The sequence below is a fragment of the Trifolium pratense genome, linkage group LG4 (genome assembly GCF_020283565.1).
Source record: "Trifolium pratense cultivar HEN17-A07 linkage group LG4, ARS_RC_1.1, whole genome shotgun sequence".
Taxonomy (NCBI): Eukaryota; Viridiplantae; Streptophyta; class Magnoliopsida; order Fabales; family Fabaceae; genus Trifolium; species Trifolium pratense.
This window is the reverse complement of record NC_060062.1, coordinates 23,266,912-23,290,351: the sequence shown is the minus strand read 5'-3', so window position 1 is coordinate 23,290,351 and position 23,440 is coordinate 23,266,912. Positions and strand designations below refer to the sequence as shown.

At 33.7% G+C, this 23,440-nt stretch overlaps 3 protein-coding genes and 1 pseudogene across 5 annotated transcripts; 2 read left to right on the top strand and 2 right to left on the bottom strand.

Moving 5' to 3' along the window:
• Nucleotides 1-740: 740 nt before the first annotated feature.
• LOC123921833 (receptor-like protein 7) lies at nt 741-11,540 on the top strand. 2 transcript variants are annotated; one of them, XM_045974523.1, is made up of 2 exons: nt 741-2,470; nt 9,979-11,540. In XM_045974523.1, exons 1-2 carry the CDS (start codon nt 960-962, stop codon nt 11,360-11,362), a joined length of 2,895 nt encoding a protein of 964 aa, XP_045830479.1. In that variant the 5' UTR covers nt 741-959; the 3' UTR covers nt 11,363-11,540. The 2 variants fall into 2 exon arrangements, with proteins under 2 accessions (XP_045830479.1, XP_045830478.1); XM_045974522.1 differs by lacking the exon at nt 741-2,470 and having other exon boundaries at nt 8,236-11,540.
• On the top strand, nt 2,479-3,974 carry LOC123921834 (receptor-like protein Cf-9 homolog). Its single transcript, XM_045974524.1, has one exon. It carries the CDS (start codon nt 2,808-2,810, stop codon nt 3,927-3,929), a length of 1,122 nt encoding a protein of 373 aa, XP_045830480.1. The 5' UTR covers nt 2,479-2,807; the 3' UTR covers nt 3,930-3,974.
• A 1,452-nt stretch (nt 11,541-12,992) lies between the features above and the next one.
• On the bottom strand, nt 12,993-23,159 carry LOC123922318 (annotated as a pseudogene).
• Nucleotides 19,346-22,987, bottom strand: LOC123921835 (uncharacterized protein Mb2253c-like). Of its 2 annotated transcripts, XM_045974525.1 has the most exons (9): nt 22,708-22,987; nt 22,428-22,491; nt 21,858-21,969; nt 21,264-21,350; nt 21,032-21,175; nt 20,509-20,616; nt 20,170-20,221; nt 19,892-20,010; nt 19,346-19,659 (listed from the first exon to the last, which is right to left on the bottom strand). In XM_045974525.1, exons 3-8 carry the CDS (start codon nt 21,918-21,920, stop codon nt 19,952-19,954), a joined length of 513 nt encoding a protein of 170 aa, XP_045830481.1. In that variant the 5' UTR covers nt 21,921-21,969; nt 22,428-22,491; nt 22,708-22,987; the 3' UTR covers nt 19,346-19,659; nt 19,892-19,951. The 2 variants fall into 2 exon arrangements, with proteins under 2 accessions (XP_045830481.1, XP_045830482.1); XM_045974526.1 differs by lacking the exon at nt 22,428-22,491.
• Nucleotides 23,160-23,440: the final 281 nt, after the last annotated feature.

Here is a 23,440-nt window from a genome sequence, read left to right as displayed (position 1 = left end):
TAGTTTTTATTGTGGAAATTCCTATATAAACTTGTATTGGCTTATTCAATTACTATGAAAAATGAGAATTTAATCTTTTCTTCTTATCTTCTTCTTAGGAGGCTTCTCTACTCTCGAAGTAGAGTAATTTTCACAACCCTAACATGGGACACACAAAATGGGTTTGCTCTGCCCAACCGTTTTTTTCACACAAAAAAATCAGGAGTTAAACACCTGACCACTTGCTTAAGGGGTCCGAATCCCCTACATTGGATCAATCCGTTGTTGATTTCTAGTTAATTTGTTTATTAAGTGATAAAATATTATAATGCAATCTTGTAATCCATGCACCCATTTCCTGTTAGTAATTTAGTTTCAGTTACTGAATTAGTGATTTAGTTTGTATTATATCTCTTATATAATAGAGCATGTCTATATAGATTGTAACATTCATAATTTCTACCAATGAAAATCAGAATTACATTTTTTCCCTCTTGTTATCTCAGAAAAATTGATTCAAGATGATTTTTGCCATTGACACAGAAGATTAAATCAAACCAATTATCAAAGGTGAGTGTGTTTATGGCTTTCTACTACTTTACTGCTATTGTTGTTAGTACTGATTCTGCATATAATTTTTCTCATGGAGAATCTCCCAAAATAGGAATAATTTACGAGTACCAAATATTCCGCTACGCGCTTTGATACTAACAAAGAGCATACTACCAAAATATTACATTTTTTTTCTTCTTTCTATTAGGGTCAGAAATGATGGCTTGAAAGTCCAGTCTTCATGGCAAGTTAACAATAATTTAATTTAATTTGTTAATAGATGACAAGAGCCTACAAACAATTGAATAGGACAAGCCAATAAATTGTTAAATCTAAAATCCTCAAGTAAAGAAGAATATAAAGAGGAGAGTTCAAGTTCCTACATACTACTGATATCAACATATAAATTTCTATATTTCTAATTCTTAATGGCCAGCTATTTCTTCCACTTGTTCTTATTCCTGCTTACTCTATTTCCTTCTTATACTTACTCATTATGCAACCATCATGACAACTTTGCATTGTTACAATTCAAGAACTCATTTGTTGTCAACACTTCATCTAATCCTGATACTATGGACACTCTTTGTACCTCTTTTTCTTTCAAGACAGAATCTTGGCAAAACATTACAGATTGTTGCGAGTGGGATGGTGTCACATGCGACACTGTGTCAGATTACGTGATTGGGCTGGACCTTAGTTGCAACAATCTGAAAGGTGAATTACCTCCCAATAGTACTATCTTCCAGATTAGACATCTTCAACAACTCAACTTGGCTTTTAATGATTTTTCTTGGTCTTCAATGCATGTTGGTATTGGTGATCTAGTGAATCTTACACATCTAAATCTATCAAACTGTTATCTCAGTGGCAATATTCCTTCCACAATCTCTCATTTGTCAAAATTAGTATCACTTGATCTTAGCAGTTCCTTTGAGGGATTGAAACTCAATCCATTCACATGGGATAGACTGATTCATAATGCTACTAATTTAAGGGAGCTTTATCTTAATGGTGTTGATATGTTTTCAATTAGAGAGAGCTCTATGTCTATGCTAAAAAATTTGTCATCCTCTTTGGTTTCCCTTAATCTAGCATATACTGGGTTGAAAGGAAATTTGTCAAGTGAAATTCTCTCTTTACCTAATCTTCAAGAACTAGATTTGAATTCCAATCAACAACTTATTGGTCAACTTCCAAAGTCTAACTGGAGCACTCCTCTAAGGTACTTGGACGTCTCTTATATTGATTTCACAGGTGAAATTCCATATTCCATAGGTCAATTGAAGTCTCTTACTAAATTAGACCTTTCATGGTGCAACTTTGATGGGATGGTTCCTCTATCTTTGAGTAACCTCACTCAACTAACATATTTGAATCTTGCACATAATAATTTTAGCGGTAACATCCCAAGTGTTTATGGAAATTTAATCAAATTGAAATATTTATCACTTTCTTTTAACAATCTAGAAGGCCCAATTCCATCATCATTTTTTCATCTACCTCAGCTTTCTCATTTAGGTTTATCATTTAATAAGCTAGTTGGCCCGATTCCAATTGAAATCACAAAATATTCAAAATTGAACTATGTGGATTTAGGTTATAACATGTTAAATGGGACAATTCCGCATTGGTGTTATTATTTGCCTTCATTGTTAAAATTGTACCTCGATAACAACCAACTCACAGGGTTCATTGGTGAGTTCTCAACTTATTCTCTGCAATATTTGTATCTCTCTAATAACAACCTACATGGTCATTTTCCAAATTCAATATTTGAACTCCAAAATTTTACCGGCTTAGATTTGTCATCAACAAACTTGAGTGGTGTTGTGGATTTTCACCAATTTTCAAAATTTAAAAAACTTTATGAGCTCAATCTTTCACACAATAGTTTTATTTCTATCAACATTGATAGCAAAGTTGAATCCATCTCATCACTTTACCTTGAGAGGTTGGATTTATCTTTTAGTAATGTGAATGGTTTTCCTAAATTCCCTGCACGATATCCAAATCTGCAAATATTAGATCTCTCTCATAACAACATTCGTGGAAAACTTCCCAAATGGTTTCATAAGAATCTCTACTCATGGGAAAGCATTGAATACATCGATCTTAGTTTCAACAAGTTGCAAGGAGATCTTCCGATTCCACCCTATTTCATTATTAGTTACTTTTTACTCTCAAATAACAACTTCACAGGAAACATTTCTTTCGCATTCTGCAATGCATCGGCCTTGAGTGTGCTCAATTTGGCGCACAACAAATTAACAGGCATGATCCCACAATGTTTGGGAACACTTCGTTATCTTTTTGTATTGGATTTACAAATGAACAACCTCAATGGAATCATGCCTAGAAACTTTTCCAAAGAAAATCAATTTGAGACTATAAAGTTGAATGGCAATCAATTGGAAGGACCATTACCACACTCTTTGGCTCAATGCAGAAATATTAAAGTTTTGGACCTTGGGGACAACATCATAGAGGATGTATTTCCCAATTGGCTAGAAGTTCTACCAGAGTTACAAGTACTGAGTTTAAGATCAAATAAACTTTATGGTACAATCACATGCTCTAGCATCAGACATCCATTTCTCAAGTTGAGAATTTTTGATGTCTCTAACAACAATTTTAATGGTCCGTTGCCAACATCATGTATTAAGAACTTTCAAGGAATGATGAATGTGAATGACAGCCAACTTGGTTTGCAATACATGGGCTGGCGTGACAACATAATCGGCAAATACTATAGTAATTCTGTGGTGGTTATAATGAAAGGTTTTGACATCGAGCTAACAAAGATATTGACTACTTTCACAACTATCGATTTATCGAATAACATGTTTGAAGGAGAAATTCCAATATTTATCGGACAATTAAGTTCTCTCAAAGGACTTAACCTTTCGAACAATGGAATCACTGGTAAAATACCACAATCTTTGAGTTATTTGAGAAATTTGGAATGGTTGGACCTCTCAAGGAACCAGTTGAGGGGTGAGATTCCTATGGCTCTCACAAATCTTAATTTTCTCTCTGTATTGAACCTTTCACAAAACCACCTTGAAGGAGTGATACCTAATGGTCAACAGTTTGATACATTTGGAAATGATTCCTATGAAGGAAATGCAATGTTATGTGGACTCCCATTGTCTAAATCATGCAAAAAGGATGAAGATCAGCCATCACATTCAACATCTGAAGATGAAGAGGAATCAGGATTTGGATGGAAAGCAGTAGCAATAGGATATGCGTGTGGGGCAATATCAGGGTTGCTCTTAGGACATAATGTATTCTTCTTTGGGAAACCGGAATGGCTTGTAGGACTTGTTGAACATATGTTTAACATGAGACTGAAGAGAAGAAACAGTAGAGCCGGTGCAAATCGCAGAATATGAATTAATAGTCTCCTGGATAGTGGTTAGTTGCTCATATGTGTATGTGTGGACACAACTTTTTGTCTTTATCTTTTGAACAATGTATGAAGTTATTGTCTTTGAAACCATCTTCTCTGTTATGAATAAATGCTGGCAATCTGGTAATTTACAGTTCTGTACATAGCTTATTGTCTGCATACTGAATGTTAACTACTTCATTCGTAGCATAGCAGCATCTAGCTTTAAATAAGTAGCTTATGAGCATAATATAAGCTATTATTGTAAGAAGTTATTTCAAATACTGATACAACTTACAAGTGATTATAACATGATAGGTTCAAATAAGTAGTTAATCAGAACTTAGAAATAATATAAATACCAAATAAGTAGTTAATATGAATAAGTTCTTTCAAATAGTGATAAAACTTACTAGTGTTTATGACATAATAGGTTCAAATAAGTAGTTAATAAGAACTTAGAAATAATATGAATACCAAATAAGTAGTTAATATGAATAAGTTCTTTCAAATAGTGATAAAACTTACAAGTGTTTATAACATAATAGGTTCAAATAAGTAGTTACCATCATGAGTTGAAAGAAGTTTGTGGAAGTTTAGCTTTATCTTCTTCCTTATTCTGAAAGCATCTGACATGATATATATGCAGATAGCTTATCCATTGAATATACTCCAACTGAAACCAAGTATTTAATGAATGAATATAAGGTTGAATCAATCGGAGTATCCGAGTTAGAATTTTCTCTGAAACAATAACTTGTCAAATTTTACTTACATCTCATCCGAACCACAAATACTTTGGATCAGAACCACAAACCTCATTGAATATTTACGATGAAATTTAAGTATAAATTACCGAATGCGGAATTCTAGACCTGTTCAAGTCACAAAAGGTGTGAGCGGAAGGTCCAACCATGTGTGTCAATCGCAGTTGACAGATTAATTCATCCTTTAAATATACTCTAACTGATTTATTTATATTAAATACATCAGATGAGAACATCGAAAGGTGATGGAAGAAAAGGATAACAAACATACCCCTCCGGAAATGATGTCCCACTCCCTTTGCTGAAATAGAAATTCTGTATCATTAAGTTAAGAATGGCTTGAAAATTTCTCAAGAGTATCCCTAGGCCTAAGTGGATACGTAATAAACAACCCAAAATCTTTTGAAATTTAGCTGTTCCGACAAGAACAATTAACAGTAACATTAACCTTAGCCTTAACAGGTATATGATTTGGATCATAGATGTTGAACTTTTTCAAAACCTCAAAAGTGGTCAAACTTGCATAATAAGTATTTGCAATTAAGTCACAAGTGTCTCCTTTAGAATGTTGATTCTAAATGTGGAAAAAAAAACTTTGATTGCTTAAATTTTTTTACACTTGGGAGATCAACTTAGGCGAGACATGGTAGGAAGCTAAAGCTATATCACTACAGAAACAGAAAGACAAATAGTAACCCATTTTTTAGTTTCATTGTTGGTCAATAAGAAAGTGAGCAAAACAAAATGGCTGCTGAAGCTAAGAAAAAGAAATTAACCCAAATCAACAAAAAACTGATTTCTATCAATGGGATGCCATAAGATTCACAAATTTTATCCGATGTAGGTTATGTATCCTCAATGTAACAAAACTTGACCCCGTTACAATGCAGCCACTGGATGAAGGTTTCGGAGCGTCGTGCAATCATGCCAAGCGACTGACACGGCTATCACTCTCAGGTCAGTTGACTGACCAAGTCTTCCTTTACATTGGAAAGTATATGCAGAAAAGCTTCAAATGTATTGAACGGATGCAAAAAGCTTCGCAAGCTCATGTTAGAGTATATACAAAGGATCAGAAATGTATTACAATATATATGTTGCAGCTACGTAGTTATCTTGCACTACAAGTTAGTTTTCTTGCAATACAAGTTTGTTACACTCAAGCCTACGTGGCATAGAATAAGTTATAGGAGGATATGTTCTATAAGTAGCATCCTCTCAATCATTTGTAATCAAGCTTACTGCCTTGTCCTTTCGGAAACACAGCACTTCTTTCAGATATAGGAAAGTATGAAACAATGCAATCCGTTTGGATGTCATCGTGCAAGGTGACCCTTGGAACATGCAAAACATTGACTAAGAAGATGCCGAGGTTGAATGTGGAGATCTTCAACGAAAATGAACAAGCAGATTGTTATATGGAAGATGGGAAGAGATTGGAGAATATGTATTTGTATCGTACAGTGGCTGGGAAAAGGGATGATGCACCGGAATATGTAAGAGATTCTGTAGGTGCATTTAGGTTAAGTCTCAATTTTTCTTGGTATTAAGCAGTTTGTATTTCAGTTGGTCTATTTTAGGGAGGATGTAGTTTGATTAATGCTACTTTAGTCCCTCCGGTTAAACGAATAGAATCGATCTATTTATGCCACTTTCTTGTTCTATCATTTTGTTCATTTCAGTTGGTATTTCTTTCTAAAAATTTCAGAGTTTGGTAGATTCTGAATCGGAACAGAAATTTTATTGGTTTCATTTTCGGATTCAAGATCCATTCTATTATATTGAAAGTTTCTGGAGCAAGTCCATGTGCATCTACATTATTGTCAGAGGTAAAAGCTTAACGTTCCTTTTTTGTGAAAGTGAGCACTCAAAATGTTCGATGAAATGTCTCAATATGAAAAACTGGTGGCTTTGTGGTCTTATTTCTGTGCTTTTATATGAAATCATATATGCAAATTTCATGATATGTATTAATCTGTGTGATATTCTTTTTTGGTTATTTTCACTCGCAAAATCTTATGTCAAGTGGTTGTAATATTGTCCACCAACTCTTAGGCATTGTTCAGCATTTTGATTCTGTTATTTTATTTGCAGGACTCCTAGGAGGATGGAATTGAGACAATAAGTGGTTGATTTCTTTCACCTATTGTATAGGTATACATATCTTACTTAATTAGGACCTTTTTGAGGCCATGGCCAAGCCTGAAGTGAAAGTATTGGTTTTTTGGCTTAATGGATTTAAAGTCATGCTTGCTTATTGATTTGGATTTGTCCCTCTTTAACATGACATTAATCCCTGTTCATTGTGTTTAGGTCTTGGATTTGTCCCTGTTTATTTTATTGCAAATGATACCTCTATTCTTGGTTTAACATGACATGTCTATTAGAGATGCTTCATTTCTTGAAATTTGCCAGAGTTTGAATTTTAAATATTGATGATGTTAGACAAATGCAAGGACTAATCTAATTAATTGGACTATTATTTCTTGAAGGATTTATTGCCTAATTCTATCATTTATTAATTACTAATCAGTAACTTTTTTTTGTTTGTTTTCGTTACATCTGTTGGGCAATGTTCTTCTTTGCATTGGTTTGTTTTATGTGGAATTTTCAGTCACTCATCAGGTAACTTTGTCAAAGATTTTGTTTGTTCATATTTACATTTCTCTATCTTTGGTACTTTAATTCATGTCATTTGCTTCAACCATTTATTTTGGACTTATATGAGTAATGTAAAAGGGTTGACCTAGTGTAAAACTAATGTTGGTGTAAAAGGGTTGACCTAGTGTAAAACTGATGTTGGTAGTTAAATTTATATAATTTTGGATTCTTACACCTGTTTAAAAAATGGTAAAAAATATCCCCCTTCACTACACCTCTGATGCATTAACACCGGTATCAAAATCATCATAAAATGTCTGATTTAACTTGTGTAAAATATCCTCCCTCAACTTCATTGCTGTGTACAATTGAAGAAGTTAAGTCTCTCTGCTTCTTGATTTTATCTGTTAATTTTGATCCAAATTACTCATTGTAAATTATTACTTAAAAGAATCAACAATGAATTGGTCCCCTTAAGTGTATGGTCAGAGGTTCGATTTATGGCTAATGGCTATGGAGAAAATTCGGTTGGGGGGGAAGAACCCACTTTGCGTGCCCCACAAGTTCCCCGACGAAGATTAGTAATCGCTAACTTCGGTGGAAACTTCGTACCAATATCATGATAACATGAAAAAAATTACTACTTAAAGAGTCTTGGTCTTCTCTCGTAGAAGAGGTTATACATTTCAATGGATAATTAATGTTGTTGACATTTATCATATCACTATAATTGCACCCACAAAAAATTCTTCTTCCTATTGAAGTGCTCCATACGGTTGAAGAAAAACATGCCCATTGTCCCCATATTGAAGGGCATATACCAAGACTCAGTTTGTAAGTCAATTTTCTTTTTCCTTGCCCATCGTTTCATATGTATCAATGCTTTAGTTTCAGGTTATGTTTCCTATATAAATAAATAGAAGTTAATCAATTGATACATCAACAAAAATCATCAAGTAAAAAAGAAATAATATTGAGAAGAGATTGTAAGTGTAAGTTGCTCTAAATGGGCTCCTTTTTTATTCTATTGCCTTCTTTTACCTTTCACTTCTTCTTTTTGCTGTTGCTTACTCATTTTACTTCCTACACTTTCTCATTATGCAACCATCACGACAACTCTGCCTTGTTACAATTCAAGAACTCATTTGTTGTCAATACTTCATCTGAACCTGATATTTGGTGGTGGAGTTGTTCCTCTTTTTCTTTCAAGACGGAATCTTGGAAAAACAGTACAGATTGTTGCGATTGGGATGGTGTCACATGTGACACCGTTTCAGATTACGTGATTGGTTTGGATCTTAGTTGCAACAATCTGAAAGGTGAATTACATCCCAATAGCACTATCTTCCAGCTTAGACACCTTCAACAACTCAACTTAGCTTTTAATGATTTTTCCGGGTCTTCAGTGCATGTTGGTATTGGTGATTTAGTGAACCTCACACATCTAAATCTGTCAAACTCTTACTTCAGTGGTAATATTCCCTCCACAATCTCTCGTTTGTCAAAATTAGTATCACTTGATCTTAGCAATCACTTGGTAATGGAATTGAAACTCAATCCATTCACATGGAAGAAACTTATTCGCAATGCTACTGATTTAAGGGAGCTTTATCTGGATAGCGTGGATCTGTCTTCAATCAGAGTGAGTTCTTTGTCTATGCTAAAGAATTTTTCATCCTCTTTAGTTTCTCTTAGCCTATCAAATACTAGGTTGCATGGACATTTGTCAAGTGACATCCTCTCTTTACCTAATCTTCAAAAACTGGAATTGTCATATAACAACAATCTTAGTGGTCAACTTCCAAAGTCCAATTGGAGCACTCCTTTGAGGTACTTGTACATCTCCTTCTCTGCTTTCTCAGGTGAAATTCCTTATTCCATAGGTAAGTTGAAGTCTCTTAGTCAAATAGCACTCTCAGGGTGTCATTTTGAAGGGATGGTTCCTCTATCTTTGTGGAACCTAACCCAACTAACATATTTGGACCTTTCAATAAATAAATTTAATGGTGAGATCTCACCATTACTTTCAAACCTCACACATCTCATTTCATGTGATCTTTCAGATAATGACTTTAGCGGTAACATCCCACCAAATGTTTATGGAAAGTTAAACAAACTGGAATTTTTAACACTTTACGCTAACAACCTAACAGGCATAATTCCATCATCAATTTTTCAGCTACCTCAACTTTCTAATTTACGTTTATCCGATAATAAACTAGTTGGACCAATTCCAATTGAAGTCGCTAAACGTTCAAAATTGAAAGTTGTGAGTTTAGGCTATAACATGTTAAATGGAACAATTCCGAAATGGTGTTATTATTTGCCTTCATTGGTAGAGTTGTACCTCAGCAACAACCACCTCACAGGGTTCATTGGTGAGTTCACAACTTATTCTCTTCAATATTTGTATCTCTCTAATAACAATCTCCATGGTCATTTTCCAGATTCAGTATTTGAACTCCAAAATCTTACCCACTTAGATTTGTCATCAACAAATTTAGGCGGTGTTGTGGATTTTCACCAATTTTCAAAATTTAAAATACTAAATTTCCTTGATGTGTCACACAATAATTTTCTTCCTATCAACATTGATAACAATGTTGAATCCATCTCACCTTACCTTGAAAGTGTATATTTATCTTCTGCTAATATTAATAGTTTTCCTAAATTCCTAGCACGACTACCAAATCTCCAATCATTAGATCTCTCTCATAACAACATTCATGGAAAAATTCCCAAATGGTTTCTTAAACTCTTTAACTCATGGGAAAACATTGGATACATTGATCTTAGTTTCAACAAGTTGCAAGGAAATCTTCCAATTCCACCCAGTGGCATTCAATACTTTTTACTCTCAAATAACAACTTCACGGGAAACATTTCATCCGCATTTTGCAATGCATGGGCCTTGAGTATGCTCAATTTGGCACACAACAAAATAACAGGCATGATCCCACAATGTCTAGGAACACTTCCTTCTCTTTCTGTATTAGATTTGCAAATGAATAACTTCTATGGAAGTATGCCTAGAAACTTTTCCAAAGAAAATCAATTTGCGACTATAAAGTTGAATGGCAATCAATTGGAAGGACCATTACCATACTCTTTGGTTCATTGCAAAAATCTTGAAGTTTTGGACCTTGGAGACAACATCATAGAAGATGTATTTCCCAATTGGCTAGGAATTCTGCCAGAGTTACAAGTACTGAGTTTAAGATCAAACAAACTTTATGGTACAATCACATGCTCTAGCACCAAACATCCTTTTACCAAGTTGCGAATTTTTGATGTCTCTAACAACAATTTTAGTGGTCCATTACCAACATCATGTATTAAGAAATTTCAAGGAATGATGAATGTTAATGGTAGCCAAATTGGTTTGCAATACATGGGTAACTTCGTGCTTAAGTACTATAATGATTCTGTGGTTGTCATAATGAAAGGTTTTTCTAAGGAGCTAACGAGGATATTGACTACTTTCACAACTATCGATTTATCAAATAACATGTTTGAAGGAGAAATTCCAACATTTATTGGAGAATTAAATTCTCTCAAAGGTCTTAACCTTTCAAATAATGGAATCTCTGGTAAAATTCCACAATCTTTGAGTTATTTGGAAAATTTGGAGTGGTTGGACCTCTCAAGGAACCAATTGATTGGTGAGATTCCTATGGCTCTCACAAAGCTGAATTTTCTCTCATTCTTAAACCTTTCACAAAACCACCTTGAGGGAATCATACCTACAGGTCAACAATTTGGTACATTTGGAAATGATTCCTATGTAGGAAATACAATGTTATGTGGATTCCCATTGTCTAAATCATGCAAAAAAGATAAAGATTGGCCACCACATTCAACATCTGAAGATAAAGAGGAATCAGGATTTGGTTGGAAAGCAGTAGCAATAGGGTATGCCTGTGGGGCAATATTCGGATTGCTCTTGGGATATATAGTATTCTTCGTCGGGAAACCCCAATGGATTGTTAGACATTTTGAGCATATGTTTAATATAAGATTGAAGAGAAGAAACAACAGAGCCGGTGCAGAACGCAGAAGAGTGAATTAATTGTCTCCTCGTTGTTAGCTCACTTGTATCAGTTTGATGTTTATAATTTCTGTAATGGTATCATGGTGATAGTATCTGAATGTTTTTATCTTTTGAATAACAGTGTATGAAGTTATTGTTTTTGAAAGCATGTCCTCAGTTATGATGAATAAATGTTTGTATTTTACTGTTTTGTACATACAGAATGTTATTTATCTCATTCACAGCAGCATCTAGCGATAGTTCATTATATATAGAAGACACAAAAGTAAGGAAGAGGAAACACACAAAAGTAACAATATAGAAGACTGCAAGCACAACTATTGCAACAATACAGATTGACTAAAATAATATTAATCAAACAAATCATGTTATTTTAATGATAAATCAAACAATGTAGTGCATACGAGAGAAACAAAAATTGTAGTGTGTTAGAGAATGTCAGAAAAAAAATCATGTATTAATAACTTTCAACATGAAGGTAACAAGGATATTTACAACTTTGACATCTATTGATTTGTCGAAAAATATGTCATTGGAGAATTAAATTTGCTCAAAGGCCTTAACCTTTCACATAACGGAATCACAGGTACCACATACCATTGACAGGTGAGATTCCTATCGCTTTGACAAACTTGAATTTCTTATCTTTCTTAAACCTTTCACAAAACATGTTTGAAGGAATGATATACCTACAAGTAAACAGTCTGGTTCATTTGGAAGTGATTCTTATGAAGGAAATGCTAACTTATGTGGATTCCCTTTTTCGAAATCGTGCAATAACGATGAAGGACAACCACTACCTTCAACATCAGACAATGAAGGATATGCATGTGGGACAGTATTTGGGATGCTTTTAGGACTAGTAATCGGACCCGTGCAACGCACGGGCACAAATAGCTTATACGATTAGATAATGACATAAATTTTATTAAATATAACAATTAGTTAAGTATTAAATGGTTATCTAAAAAAAAAGAAGTATAGTATTACCAAAACACTTCTCCCATTTGCACGGTTATTAGTGAAGTTCATCTACCAAGACCTTTCGACCTGAGCACCTACTTCGGGAATTAAATTCATCTGGCAAAAAATTTTATACATTTACTGATTACACAATTATATTTGCTAATCATGGTGATGTAACCTAAACATAAATACTCTTACTTAAGTATAAATTATAAGAAAATCTGTTTACAAAGTTGCAAGAAACATCATATAAATCTCATAATCCATGTAATTCTAAAGTATATATTCTTTCAAACATTCAAGGAAGATCACATAATTTTTAAGAACTATTTGCAAATCTGCAAGAATTAAGATTATGTATTTCTTAAACTTTAATTGGTTTGAATAAGGAAAATAAGATGTGAACATGAAGAACAGCATGTTTGAAATAAGAGAACAACTTCAGTCACATACCTGTGGTTTCTACTGTGATATGAACAACTTCTGTGCTGGTTGCTATACTTTTCCAAAAAAATAAAAGTCTTTACCAAAAAGTTTAAGAACAACTTCATTCTTAAAGTCTTTACCAAAAAATAATCATTCTTATAATAATCATTATAGTCATAAAATACCAAAAAGCTTGCATTGTTTGCATCAAAATACATGCATCAACCTTACAAAATCTGAATCCTTACAAACAGAGACATGACATTACATTGATCATAAGAAATAGGAATTTGATCATGAGTTGTTCAAAATATGATTCATTGATTCTACTCTAAACCTGCAAGTATATATAAACATGTGTCAGAATAATATAAATTAGTATTATTAATTGGTATCACATGGACTTTTAACAAATAACTAAATTTAAATGAATCTTAGTAAGGAAACAATGAGAATAATTACCTTAGATGAATGCCGTATCTCCAATTGCGCTACAAAGATTCAAAAATCTCAGGATATACCACATTTAGAGTGGTGGTGCATGGCTTTCCATCTTCATCTAATATAACCATCTTCAATCCTCTCTTGGTTGTCACTCTAGAAATGGCTACATAGAGCTGACCATGAGTAAAAACTGGTCGAGGTAAATAAAGTCCAACCTTGGACATAGACTGTCCTTGGCTTTTATTGATTGTCATTGCAAAACATAAGCATATAGGAAATTGACGGCGAGAAAACTTGAAAGGAAGGCCAGAATCATTAGGAACCAAGTCCATCCTTGGAAGAAAGACCATATCACCAGCATGTTTTCCGGTGATAATTGAAGCTTTAATGATGTTCTTTCCCAAGTCCCTAACTTGTAGTCTAGTACCGTTGCAAAGTCCGCTAGCTTGATCAATATTTCGCAACAACATAATAGGAACATCAACTTTGAGTGTTAAGCGATGATTGGGTACCCCGGAACATTGAATATCATTTAAAAATTCCGATGTAAACCAATCGCTTTGAACTTCATAATCTTCATCAGATTTGCATGGTGTATCACAACTTAAATAGCTTTTTTCTTCACCGGGAATCATAGATAAAACAAAATCATTTACCTATTCAACAACTTCTAAAGTTGGAGCAAGTATTGATTGATCTTCAAAAAAGTTTGGTTCCCCAATATTGGTTACAATATTTGGATAAACAAAATTAACCAAAGAAAGCAACGGCTTATCAACTTCTGAAATACACAAATCTTCAGGAATTTGAATTTGTGCCTCTCCATTGTCATCTGAATTTAGTAGGCCATCTCCAATTTTCAATATCCAATCAGCAAATTCTTTAAGCTCAGCTTGTGCCTTGTCCGTTGAATCACTTTTCAGCCTCATGTTTTTTGTTAAGTTCAAAACATTGCAATGCATCCATAATTTTGATGAGCATATTGTTCTATTCACAATATCTCCTCTTGAACCTTTTCTAACTACAGGCAATATTTGTCTGAAGTCACCACCTAGAACAACAACCTTTCCACCGAAAGGCTTAGAATTGTTGTTTTTATCTACCTTTGACATCGCATCCTTCATTGTACGATCAAATGCTTCAAAACAATATCGATTCATCATCGGAGCTTCATCCCATATGATAAGACTTGCTGCCCTTAACAAATTAGCTCTCACAGAATCTTGTGTAATATTGCAAGTAGATTTCTCATTTATTTCCAATGGGATGCAAAAGGTTGAATGAGCTGTTTTTCCATTAGGAAGCAATAGTGAAGCAATACCGCTTGAAGCAACATTAAGGACAATTTTACCTTGAGATCTTAAAGCAGCCGAGTGTTTTCCATAAGAAAGTTTTCCCAGTACCTCCATATCCATACAAAAAGTAAAACTCACCGCTTTCAGCTAAAACTGATGTCATGATTTTTTGATACACCTCACGTTGCTCTTCATTCAGTTGTTCAACTAAACTTGCATGCAGAACAGCTAATTCATCTCTATTGTAACTGAGTTCATCGGCTATGAGTTTGTTTTCAAACATGTCGAGATCTTCATCAAAAGGTACAGGCATAGTCATATAATCACTTAACGATCTTCCATTTGCCATCAATAATTTTTGAATCTCAATTAGACAAAGAGTTTGCAAATCATCGTCAGATATTTGCAATTCTGCAGCAAAATATAATTTTAAGGATAACATCAATTAAATGCCCATAATATATGATAAATACGTTACTAATTAAATATAACAAATTAATTGTTACCTGGAAGATTGAGTGCTCTTCTTCTATTATAAAGAATACCATCGGCTAGTAATTTCCAAGTAGAAATCCATACATCGTATGGATTACTCATTGTATTCATGTTCAACAATCTAACAAACAAACTTCTCATCTCACCACCTGTAGCTGTTTCATAAGATTCAATAAGTGCATCTTTGAATTCCTGATCATCTTTTAAAAGACCCATTTCACTGCATGCCTCTTGAAATGTTTTGCATAGTTTTCCATCCACTGTTTTGATACTTTCGTAACTTGTGCACCCCTTTGCCTTTGTCAACAAAACCCTCAAGTAGTATAACTCACCAGCTCCTACGGGCACATATGTAAGCCTTCCAATGCTAAAACCCTGCTTCCTTGGTTGCCAACGATGATCTTGAGTATTAAAAACAAACTTTGTAGGAAATTCTGCATAAGTCAGATTTCGAGCTTCTTCATATTCCATATTTGCTTTAAACCATGCAAGAAACATTGTGTCGATCATTTCACGGTATCTGACAACATTATGAAGTGTACTGTTATCATTAAACTTGATAGATTGCTGATTTTCTAAATGAATTGACAATCTAATCACAGCTGGGAATTTTTGATGAATGTCAAATTTAAATAGTCTCCAAACAGCTTCGGATGGAGATAGATATCGACAATCATAAAATCTTTTAATTTCGTCAAGACTATCATCATCTTTTGCTACCCTTTTGTCTTTCGAGATCATTATATTTGATCGGTCATGACCTTTATTAACATATTTAAAAAGGTATTTGATGGCATTGGACTTATTGCAAGCTTCAACATTAATATGAGCTTGATACCTCATCAAAAGAAAAGGATTGTATGGCACAACAAAGCCGTTGTCCAGCTTCACTCCCTTCTTGTCTACAAATACTCCGGTATCACGTCTCTTGTAACTGGGATATCCTTCATCATCGATACTTGTTACTGATTTAAATTTCTTAGGAAAAATTTTTGAGCATCGACGACTACCATTCATGCAAGGAGAACTGAGATTGGCATCACCACATGGACCATGCATCATAAATGAAGAAACAACAGCATGTAGTTTTGGATATAATTTAGGATGAGGAATTTCAGCTGAGATTAACTTGTCAATATCATTACCGGATTTTATCTTATGTGGAACATCTAACCACAATAACATATGTGCATGTGGAAGCCCTCTTTTTTGAAATTCAACAGTATACATGCCTGCACATATATATAATAACAACCAGATCTCATCAATTCATGAATTAATATAGTAAATAAGTTCAACAACCAATATATTCAATTAACTAAACCTCCAATAAATTTTACCTCCTATAACCTTGCCGAAGATTTGATTTTTTTTGAAGTCAAACATCATTTGATCTAACTTCATCTTGAACACTCTACAGACAATATCCGGTCGATCAGATGGTTGAAGACCTTTGGGACGAATGAAGTCACGTATTTCCGGCCAATTTGCATTACATGTAACTGTAATGAAAAGATTCGGATAACCAAACCTCTTACAGATTCCCATTGCGTCCTGACTATTGTTGAACATATATCTTGGACCTCCGGTGAAAGAATCTGGTATAATAATACGCTTCCCTACTAATGAAGCATCTACATCACCCCTATCAACAGCTTCTTGTAGACCACTAAGAACATCCTGGCGAATTTTAGATTGGTTTTCTCTTATGAATGACAGGCGCTGGGCTTCTAACATGGTGTAAGAATCAACAACAAACTGTTGCAACAACCTTTTAGTTCACAAAATGTTGCCAAATTCCATTTTTCTTTCTTGAAGTCGAAAAGCAACAAATTCTCTTATTGTAACTCTTTCTCTTTTCTTTTCCTTATTTACTTCTTGTTCAAAATAACGTGGAATATTTGGTTCCCAACCATTTTCACCACGCGGAAAAATTAAGGGATATTGAAGAGGCAAGAACAACACATGAGTTTCATGAATCCTAGTCAATCCATATTTCCTTTCATTGATAATGACATCTCTTCCAATATCAGAATCTTCAAAATCTCCTACTATCAAACCTGCCACCTCATCAGCTGTAGGAATATTATGCATCCTCGAATCTTTTTCACGATTTCGATATAATCTTAATGAAAAATGATGCTCACTGCCGGATTCAAATGCATCTTTGACTTTCCTATAAGCTTGTGCAAGTGGATTACAACTATATATCATATCTTGGAGGTCTTTAACTAAAGTAAGATCAATTGCATCTTTCTTTGTATTTTTATTATCAGAGCTGGGAAAGAAAATTAATATCGTTGTATTAGGTTTCTATAACCGCAAGTTATTGACAACTGGACAACATTAGAAAAACAAAAGCAATTACCTGAAAGCTTTAGCTCTATTATTAACTTCATTTTGTGTATCAAATACATACAGCTGTGCAAACTTTGGAGTGGTTCCTGCCTCGGGTAATAAAGAACCAATTCTATGGTAATTTTGACCACCTAATATAAATTGAGGAGGTCCGCTGCCATCGTTGATGTTATCGTTTATTTGACCACCCATTGAAGTGAACGCAAACATGCTATTGTAAGCTCTAATGTTCTCCTTAAAGTTACTGCTCCTTCGATCATGACCATTTATTAAATCTAGCAATAGTTTTGGAGGTCTTTTTAAAAGAGGTAGTTTCACTTCTCCTTTTTGACAGCAAATAGAAAACTCAATTTGATTTCCAGTTCTTGTTTTTTCTGATCTTTCCTCATACCACAGTTCAGCATAGCACTTTGTGCATGTAAATTCCGGAAGCCCAAAATTAACGATAGCTACATGTATTAATGAGACACATTTCTATTAGTAATTAAATCCCATATTATAATGTTAAAGTTATGTAAATATAAAGGAAGTTAAATCCATACCTTCGGTTTCAGAAGTTGCATAGAATGTTGATTTGAAATCATCAAGTTCATCTATTACTTCAGAAGACCCTGGTTTGAAATTAAGTAAATGTCATGATAACATAAAGGTAATTTATATCCTTATCCAACAAAATTTCCATGTTTTAAAGTAACATACCTTGTGTGACATTCTCAAAATCTAATCTTTGAACACCAATGTATTTATTTTGTAGTGGAACTTTCCTTGAGAATTTTCCCTGATCATTTTCAAAAGTAGGATTGATAACATTTGAATAAGCTGAATTGGTAACTTTATCAGAAGCTGAATTAGATCCTGAAAAAAATTGAAAATATGCATTTTAAGTTGTTGTTAGGAACATGATACATATATCTTCTACTTGTGACTGATTCACAATATATATTTTCAAAAATCCATCAAAGTATGTAAGTTTGCATTGTAACCTTTTTGGTATTCACTCCGTCGTGTTGATTTTGGAGTATTGTATGTACCTTCTGTGAGAGTGTTAATGAAACATGATGTAGGAGAAAAGTACTTGGGATTTGGAGTTCGGATTCTTTTTGATTGAACGGTTAAGTTCAAATCTTGAGATATGTTTTGAGTCATAGTAGAACCTTCGTATAAAATAAATGAGTAAGAACTAATATAATAAATGTAGTCAACTTATGATATATGAAGAATATAAAAAGGTTTCATTAAATACGTGGATTCAAAGGTGATAGAGGAATCCTATCCGCTTTCCTCTTAGCAATTGAACCGCTTATAAGGGTGTAGTTGGGATTTATCTCCAGTGGTTGAACACTGGGATTTATGTCCAGTGGCTGGACATTCTCTGCAATTTAAAAAAATATATTAACCTATGTGCACAATCAAATAGCAAATAAAGTTTTAAGTTAAATTTCAAAATTATGCATACCTAAATTTGAATGAGATAAACTTGAATCTTGTGTCATTGAACTCATTCCATCAAACATTGCAATCTTTCTTTGTGAGACCTTCCTTGCTCTAACATTTCCTATTCATCACCATAAATAAAATATATAACTTTTAACACTACAAGGAAAAGAAAAAGCAGCGGCAGCTGACTTTGGCAAGCGGCGGCGGTTTTGAACTGCCGCTATTTGAGTAAGCGGCGGTTTTCCAAGCGTCGCAGATTTTGGCGTCGCTAGGTCATTCAGCGGCGGTTTTGGCAACTGCTGGAATAACCGCCAGTACGGTATTTTCCGGCGGTTTTGAATGTTTTGTGGCGTTTTATTTTTACTGAAATTTTAAAAATATTGAAAATATAGCGGCGGTTTTGAACCGCCGCAAAACTTAAAAATGTTTTAAAAAAAAATTCCCAACAATAAATTGGGTATTTACTCAATTCTTTTTCCTTTTTTATTTTATTTCTTATATTGGTATTTACTCAAATCTCACTAACTAAATGAGTCTTACTTTCCCATTACAATAGACCTTTCTTTTAAACATCAAAAAATTATTAAAGTAACTTATCTATATGTACAAGGATTACACATTGGAGAGTAAAGATACAACCTACATAAAAATGCAGGAACCAGAACTATCATCCGAAACAAAAAAACAAAATTAAGAAAAAGTCCTCCTAGAACAATAGGCCCTTTTAACAACACAGACTACAAACAACAAATAGAAAGAAAGAAAAAAAAAACAGAACACCATCAGGTAGGACCAAAAGAAAAGGCAAATAAAGAACAGCTTGAGCGCCAAAACAAAACAACAAACCACCACCCCCACTGCAGACCTGCCATGAACAAAAACACTACCCGCACCCTGAATAGAAAATACAGGAAATTAGAGCACACATTACTGTCACAACAATTTCAAAAATTAATGCACAAAGCAGATAGACATATCAAAACAACAATGAATATAAAATGTGTTAAGCACAAGCATACAACTTGCGAATTAGTATCAACTAAGAAACAATTAAAATACAATAACAATGGATTATTCACTTATGAGATTAGTACTAGTAAATCTATAAAGAGGGATGATTGATTACCTTTTGACACATAAATCCATGAACCTTACATCTTCACCAAAGTCTCTACAATGCTCTTAATTAAACAAGTAACATCGAGACATAGGAAAAGGAAAACACCAAGTAAACTCTCGTACCACCTGGAAAAAAACCAAGTACCCTCAGGACATATGAAAACACTATACTTATACAGACCTTTGATTCTCTACTTCTGATCTTATATATTGTTCCTAAGACATACCTTAATCAAGAAATCAACTACAATGTTATTAAAAGTCAGAAAAATCTTGAAGTCGTACCTCTGAGATATTTACCCCGACTTGCTTGAGCATCAGCTTCAGTGTTATGGCCCTTAAAACATTAAAAAACAGGCATTTGTTAAAATCATGAAACAGGGAGGTAAAATTATATGGACTAATGCCATTGATGCTAGTGATTTTCTATTCAAAGTAGTAGAACTAGTATTTTTAATTTCAAATCATACAGGTTTTGACCATTCAAGTATTTGAATCATATATGATTTTCAATAAAGATATATGCTAGTGATCTTTAGTAGTAGACATATGTGCCAATTAAAAAACAATTTGAATAAGTATGATCATAAATGATTTTCAAATGCTAGATGAAAAAGTAAATACCCTAGGAACATGTTCGACAATGACTGACTTAAAGTTATCCCTCAGCTGCTGAGCCTTATTACACCGGCCACTTAAATTCTGGTTGTTCACTTTCCAGGAACCCTCAAACTGTTGCAAAACCAATAAAAAATGTGGTAAATTCGTTAGAAAAAATATGGTTATTAATAAGTAAGAAGCAGAATGATCAGTAGTAATAATCTTCTTCAACTAACCATTGGGAATGATATGAATTAAATGAATCCTTACATTGTGTTTAATGTAGAAGAACAAAACTAATGAAATTTTTGTACATGATTTTTAACTTAACCACCTATGATTTCCTCAATCCTCAAATCCATAATTTTCTCTTGTCCAAAATGTAGAAACCATATAATTGCTTGTAATTTCAAATCAACATGCAATATTTTTGAAACAATTGGATTATGTTTTTCTTTTTATCATCATTCATTTCATTCAGATGCAAGTTAAGTAGTGAAATATAGACCACGATTGGTCAATGCATACTCTCTCTAAGGGAACTAACCTGGTTGCAAACAAGCTGAGAGTCACCTCGAACATAAACACGATCATATCCTTGGTTGGCTACTTCTTTCAATCCCAAAATTAAACCTTGATATTCAGCAGAATTATTTGTCTGAGTGCCCAGTCCTTGACTGAAGCGCTGAACCTGTAAAGAGACCCAAGGGTTACTACATTTGATATATAGCATATAGCTTTATAGTACAAATATGAATATTGATGCATAGAGTAGACACCTGGTTCCCATCACGCAGCACAGCTCCTGCTCCAGACCTTCCAGGATTTCCACTATATGCTCCATCGAATTCAAGGATATAAGAAAGCTGCAAGATTTAGTTGATGCTATGTTATCTTATAGATAAAATAGAGTCACGACTTAGGATATAAAACCCAGGAGTTGAACATGCATGTCAACACCTTCTACTAGATTTCAATTTTGCAGAGCTTATATTTCCAAAACTATACATTACCACAACGTTTGAAGTGTAAAAAATATCATAACATAGACAAGCAAATTAACATCTAAAGTTAAAATATTAAAACTAAGCTTAAATTTAAAATTCACAAGTTTAACTAATTACAATCATCTAAGTCTAAATGCAAGTAAATAGATTAATTGTATAACATGTTTGAATGATAGTTTTCTATTTGCTAGTTTCTATTATCATGGAGCTTCAATGTAAATTTCAATAAGAGATTAAGTCTATAAAAACATACAACACAAATATCAATAAGATATAAGGAATATGAGTGAAAATGCTTCTTTATGAAATCATTAGAAACTGGATGGAGCTCTTGTGAGCTTCCAAGGTATTGAGATGGGAGAACACTTTATCCCACGCCTCAAACACGTCCTGGATGTTCTTTTCCAAAAACTGTTGTGTATGCAGCATCAGTCAGAGAAGAATTTTCTTTGCGATGTGTTTCTAATTCTAACTCCTCCTGTATCATGAAAACTATAAAATTACATTTTCCACGGGAGAGATAGGGAATTAAAAACAAAATATCTTTCATAAATTGAAATAGAAATAAGCAAATAAGCACTTCATAGAAATTAGAAGAATATCTTTCCACATAATATCTTTCACCATTGTCCAATTAAAAACAACATATATATCCATCTCAGTCACTTGAGAATGTACAGAGGTTGTGGAAATGTTGTGCAATTTTGATTATAAGCCCTACATCTGCAAACTGGTTAATTACTGTAGTGTGAGTTCAATTTAGTGCTGTTGATTTTTGATAAAACTTAACAGCTTAAATTGTGTAATTGCAGATCCATTAATATCAGGAATGAAACTCAAGTGGCAAGAATGGGTAGGTAATTTTGCAACAAAAACTAAATACAACAGATAAAGAACAAGAAAAAAAGTACAAAGAAATATCAGCATTAACCATACCAGAACAGCTTCAAGCAAAATCCAAAGGGAAAATTAACATTCCATCTTCAAAACTATCAAAACCCTAACAATCAAACAACAGAAGAATCCAAGAAATTAAACCACTAAACTCAAAAAACCTAAAATCAAACTGTAAAGAATCCAAGAAATTAACAAATTAACAAATTATCGTCACTCAAAATAATCATAATCAAGTTAACAAACAATTAAGTAATCGCAGATAGAGAGAGATACAAAGAGTGATACAGAGAGAGAGAGAGAGAGAGGAGGAGATAGGAACCTGTGTTGAGAGAGAGTAATCGGAGCTACAACCGGAAAAGCGGCGGATGGCAAGGAAGTGCTAAATCCCTAATTGACAACGTGATTCAGATTTATGTTTTCATAAAAGAGTGTTCCGACTGAGCGAATGCAATTATAGAGATCATAGCACGCGTGCAATCTTAAAAGCAAACAGGGGCAGTTTGAACTGCCGGTTTGAACTGCGGTGAATGTTGAAAGCGGCGACGGATATTAGCCAACTGCAGCTAGTTGGCTGCCACTATATTCCTTTTTTCTTGTAGTGTAAGAACTTAATCAAAATATACAATCCATTTGATTCAAAAATGAATTCAATAATATATATATTAGATACATAAACCTGTAGATTCAACATTCTTATTGCTGGATTGCTTATGTTGGTACTGCTTTCTATTAAATCTTGCTAGTTTTGCTTGAGATATATCCATTGTTTGTGCAACAATGGTACCTGCCTTTTCGTTTTTTTAAGCATGAATTGTGTAATGAGATTGGTAAGAGAGTGACATAGAAACTAAGGTGAAAAGTGATACTAAAAATGATACTACCATTTCATGCAATGACAGAAAAGTTGTCTTTTGATAGCTCCATTGACCCAAGCAAAATATAGTTTTTTATGACCACTTCAAGAAAGTAAAAAGGAAATAATGGTAGTCAACTTGTTTGTGTCATAAAAATTGTTTGTATGTGAATTCTTTGAAAGTGATTTATCAATGAAA

Bases quoted from the DNA above. Each gene is read 5' to 3' on its own strand.
- LOC123921834 (XM_045974524.1), top strand. From the start codon at position 2,808: ATGATCCCACAATGTTTGGGAACACTTCGTTATCTTTTTGTATTGGAT.
- LOC123921833 (XM_045974522.1), top strand. From the start codon at position 8,300: ATGGGCTCCTTTTTTATTCTATTGCCTTCTTTTACCTTTCACTTCTTC.
- LOC123921835 (XM_045974525.1), bottom strand. From the start codon at position 21,920: ATGCTGCATACACAACAGTTTTTGGAAAAGAACATCCAGGACGTGTTT. The intron at 20,222-20,508 runs GTATTTACTTTT...TAATGTTTTAAG, and splicing joins TTGTCGAACATGTTCCTAGG to GGCCATAACACTGAAGCTGA. The intron at 20,011-20,169 runs GTACGACTTCAA...GTTTTTTTCCAG, and splicing joins TCGGGGTAAATATCTCAGAG to GTGGTACGAGAGTTTACTTG.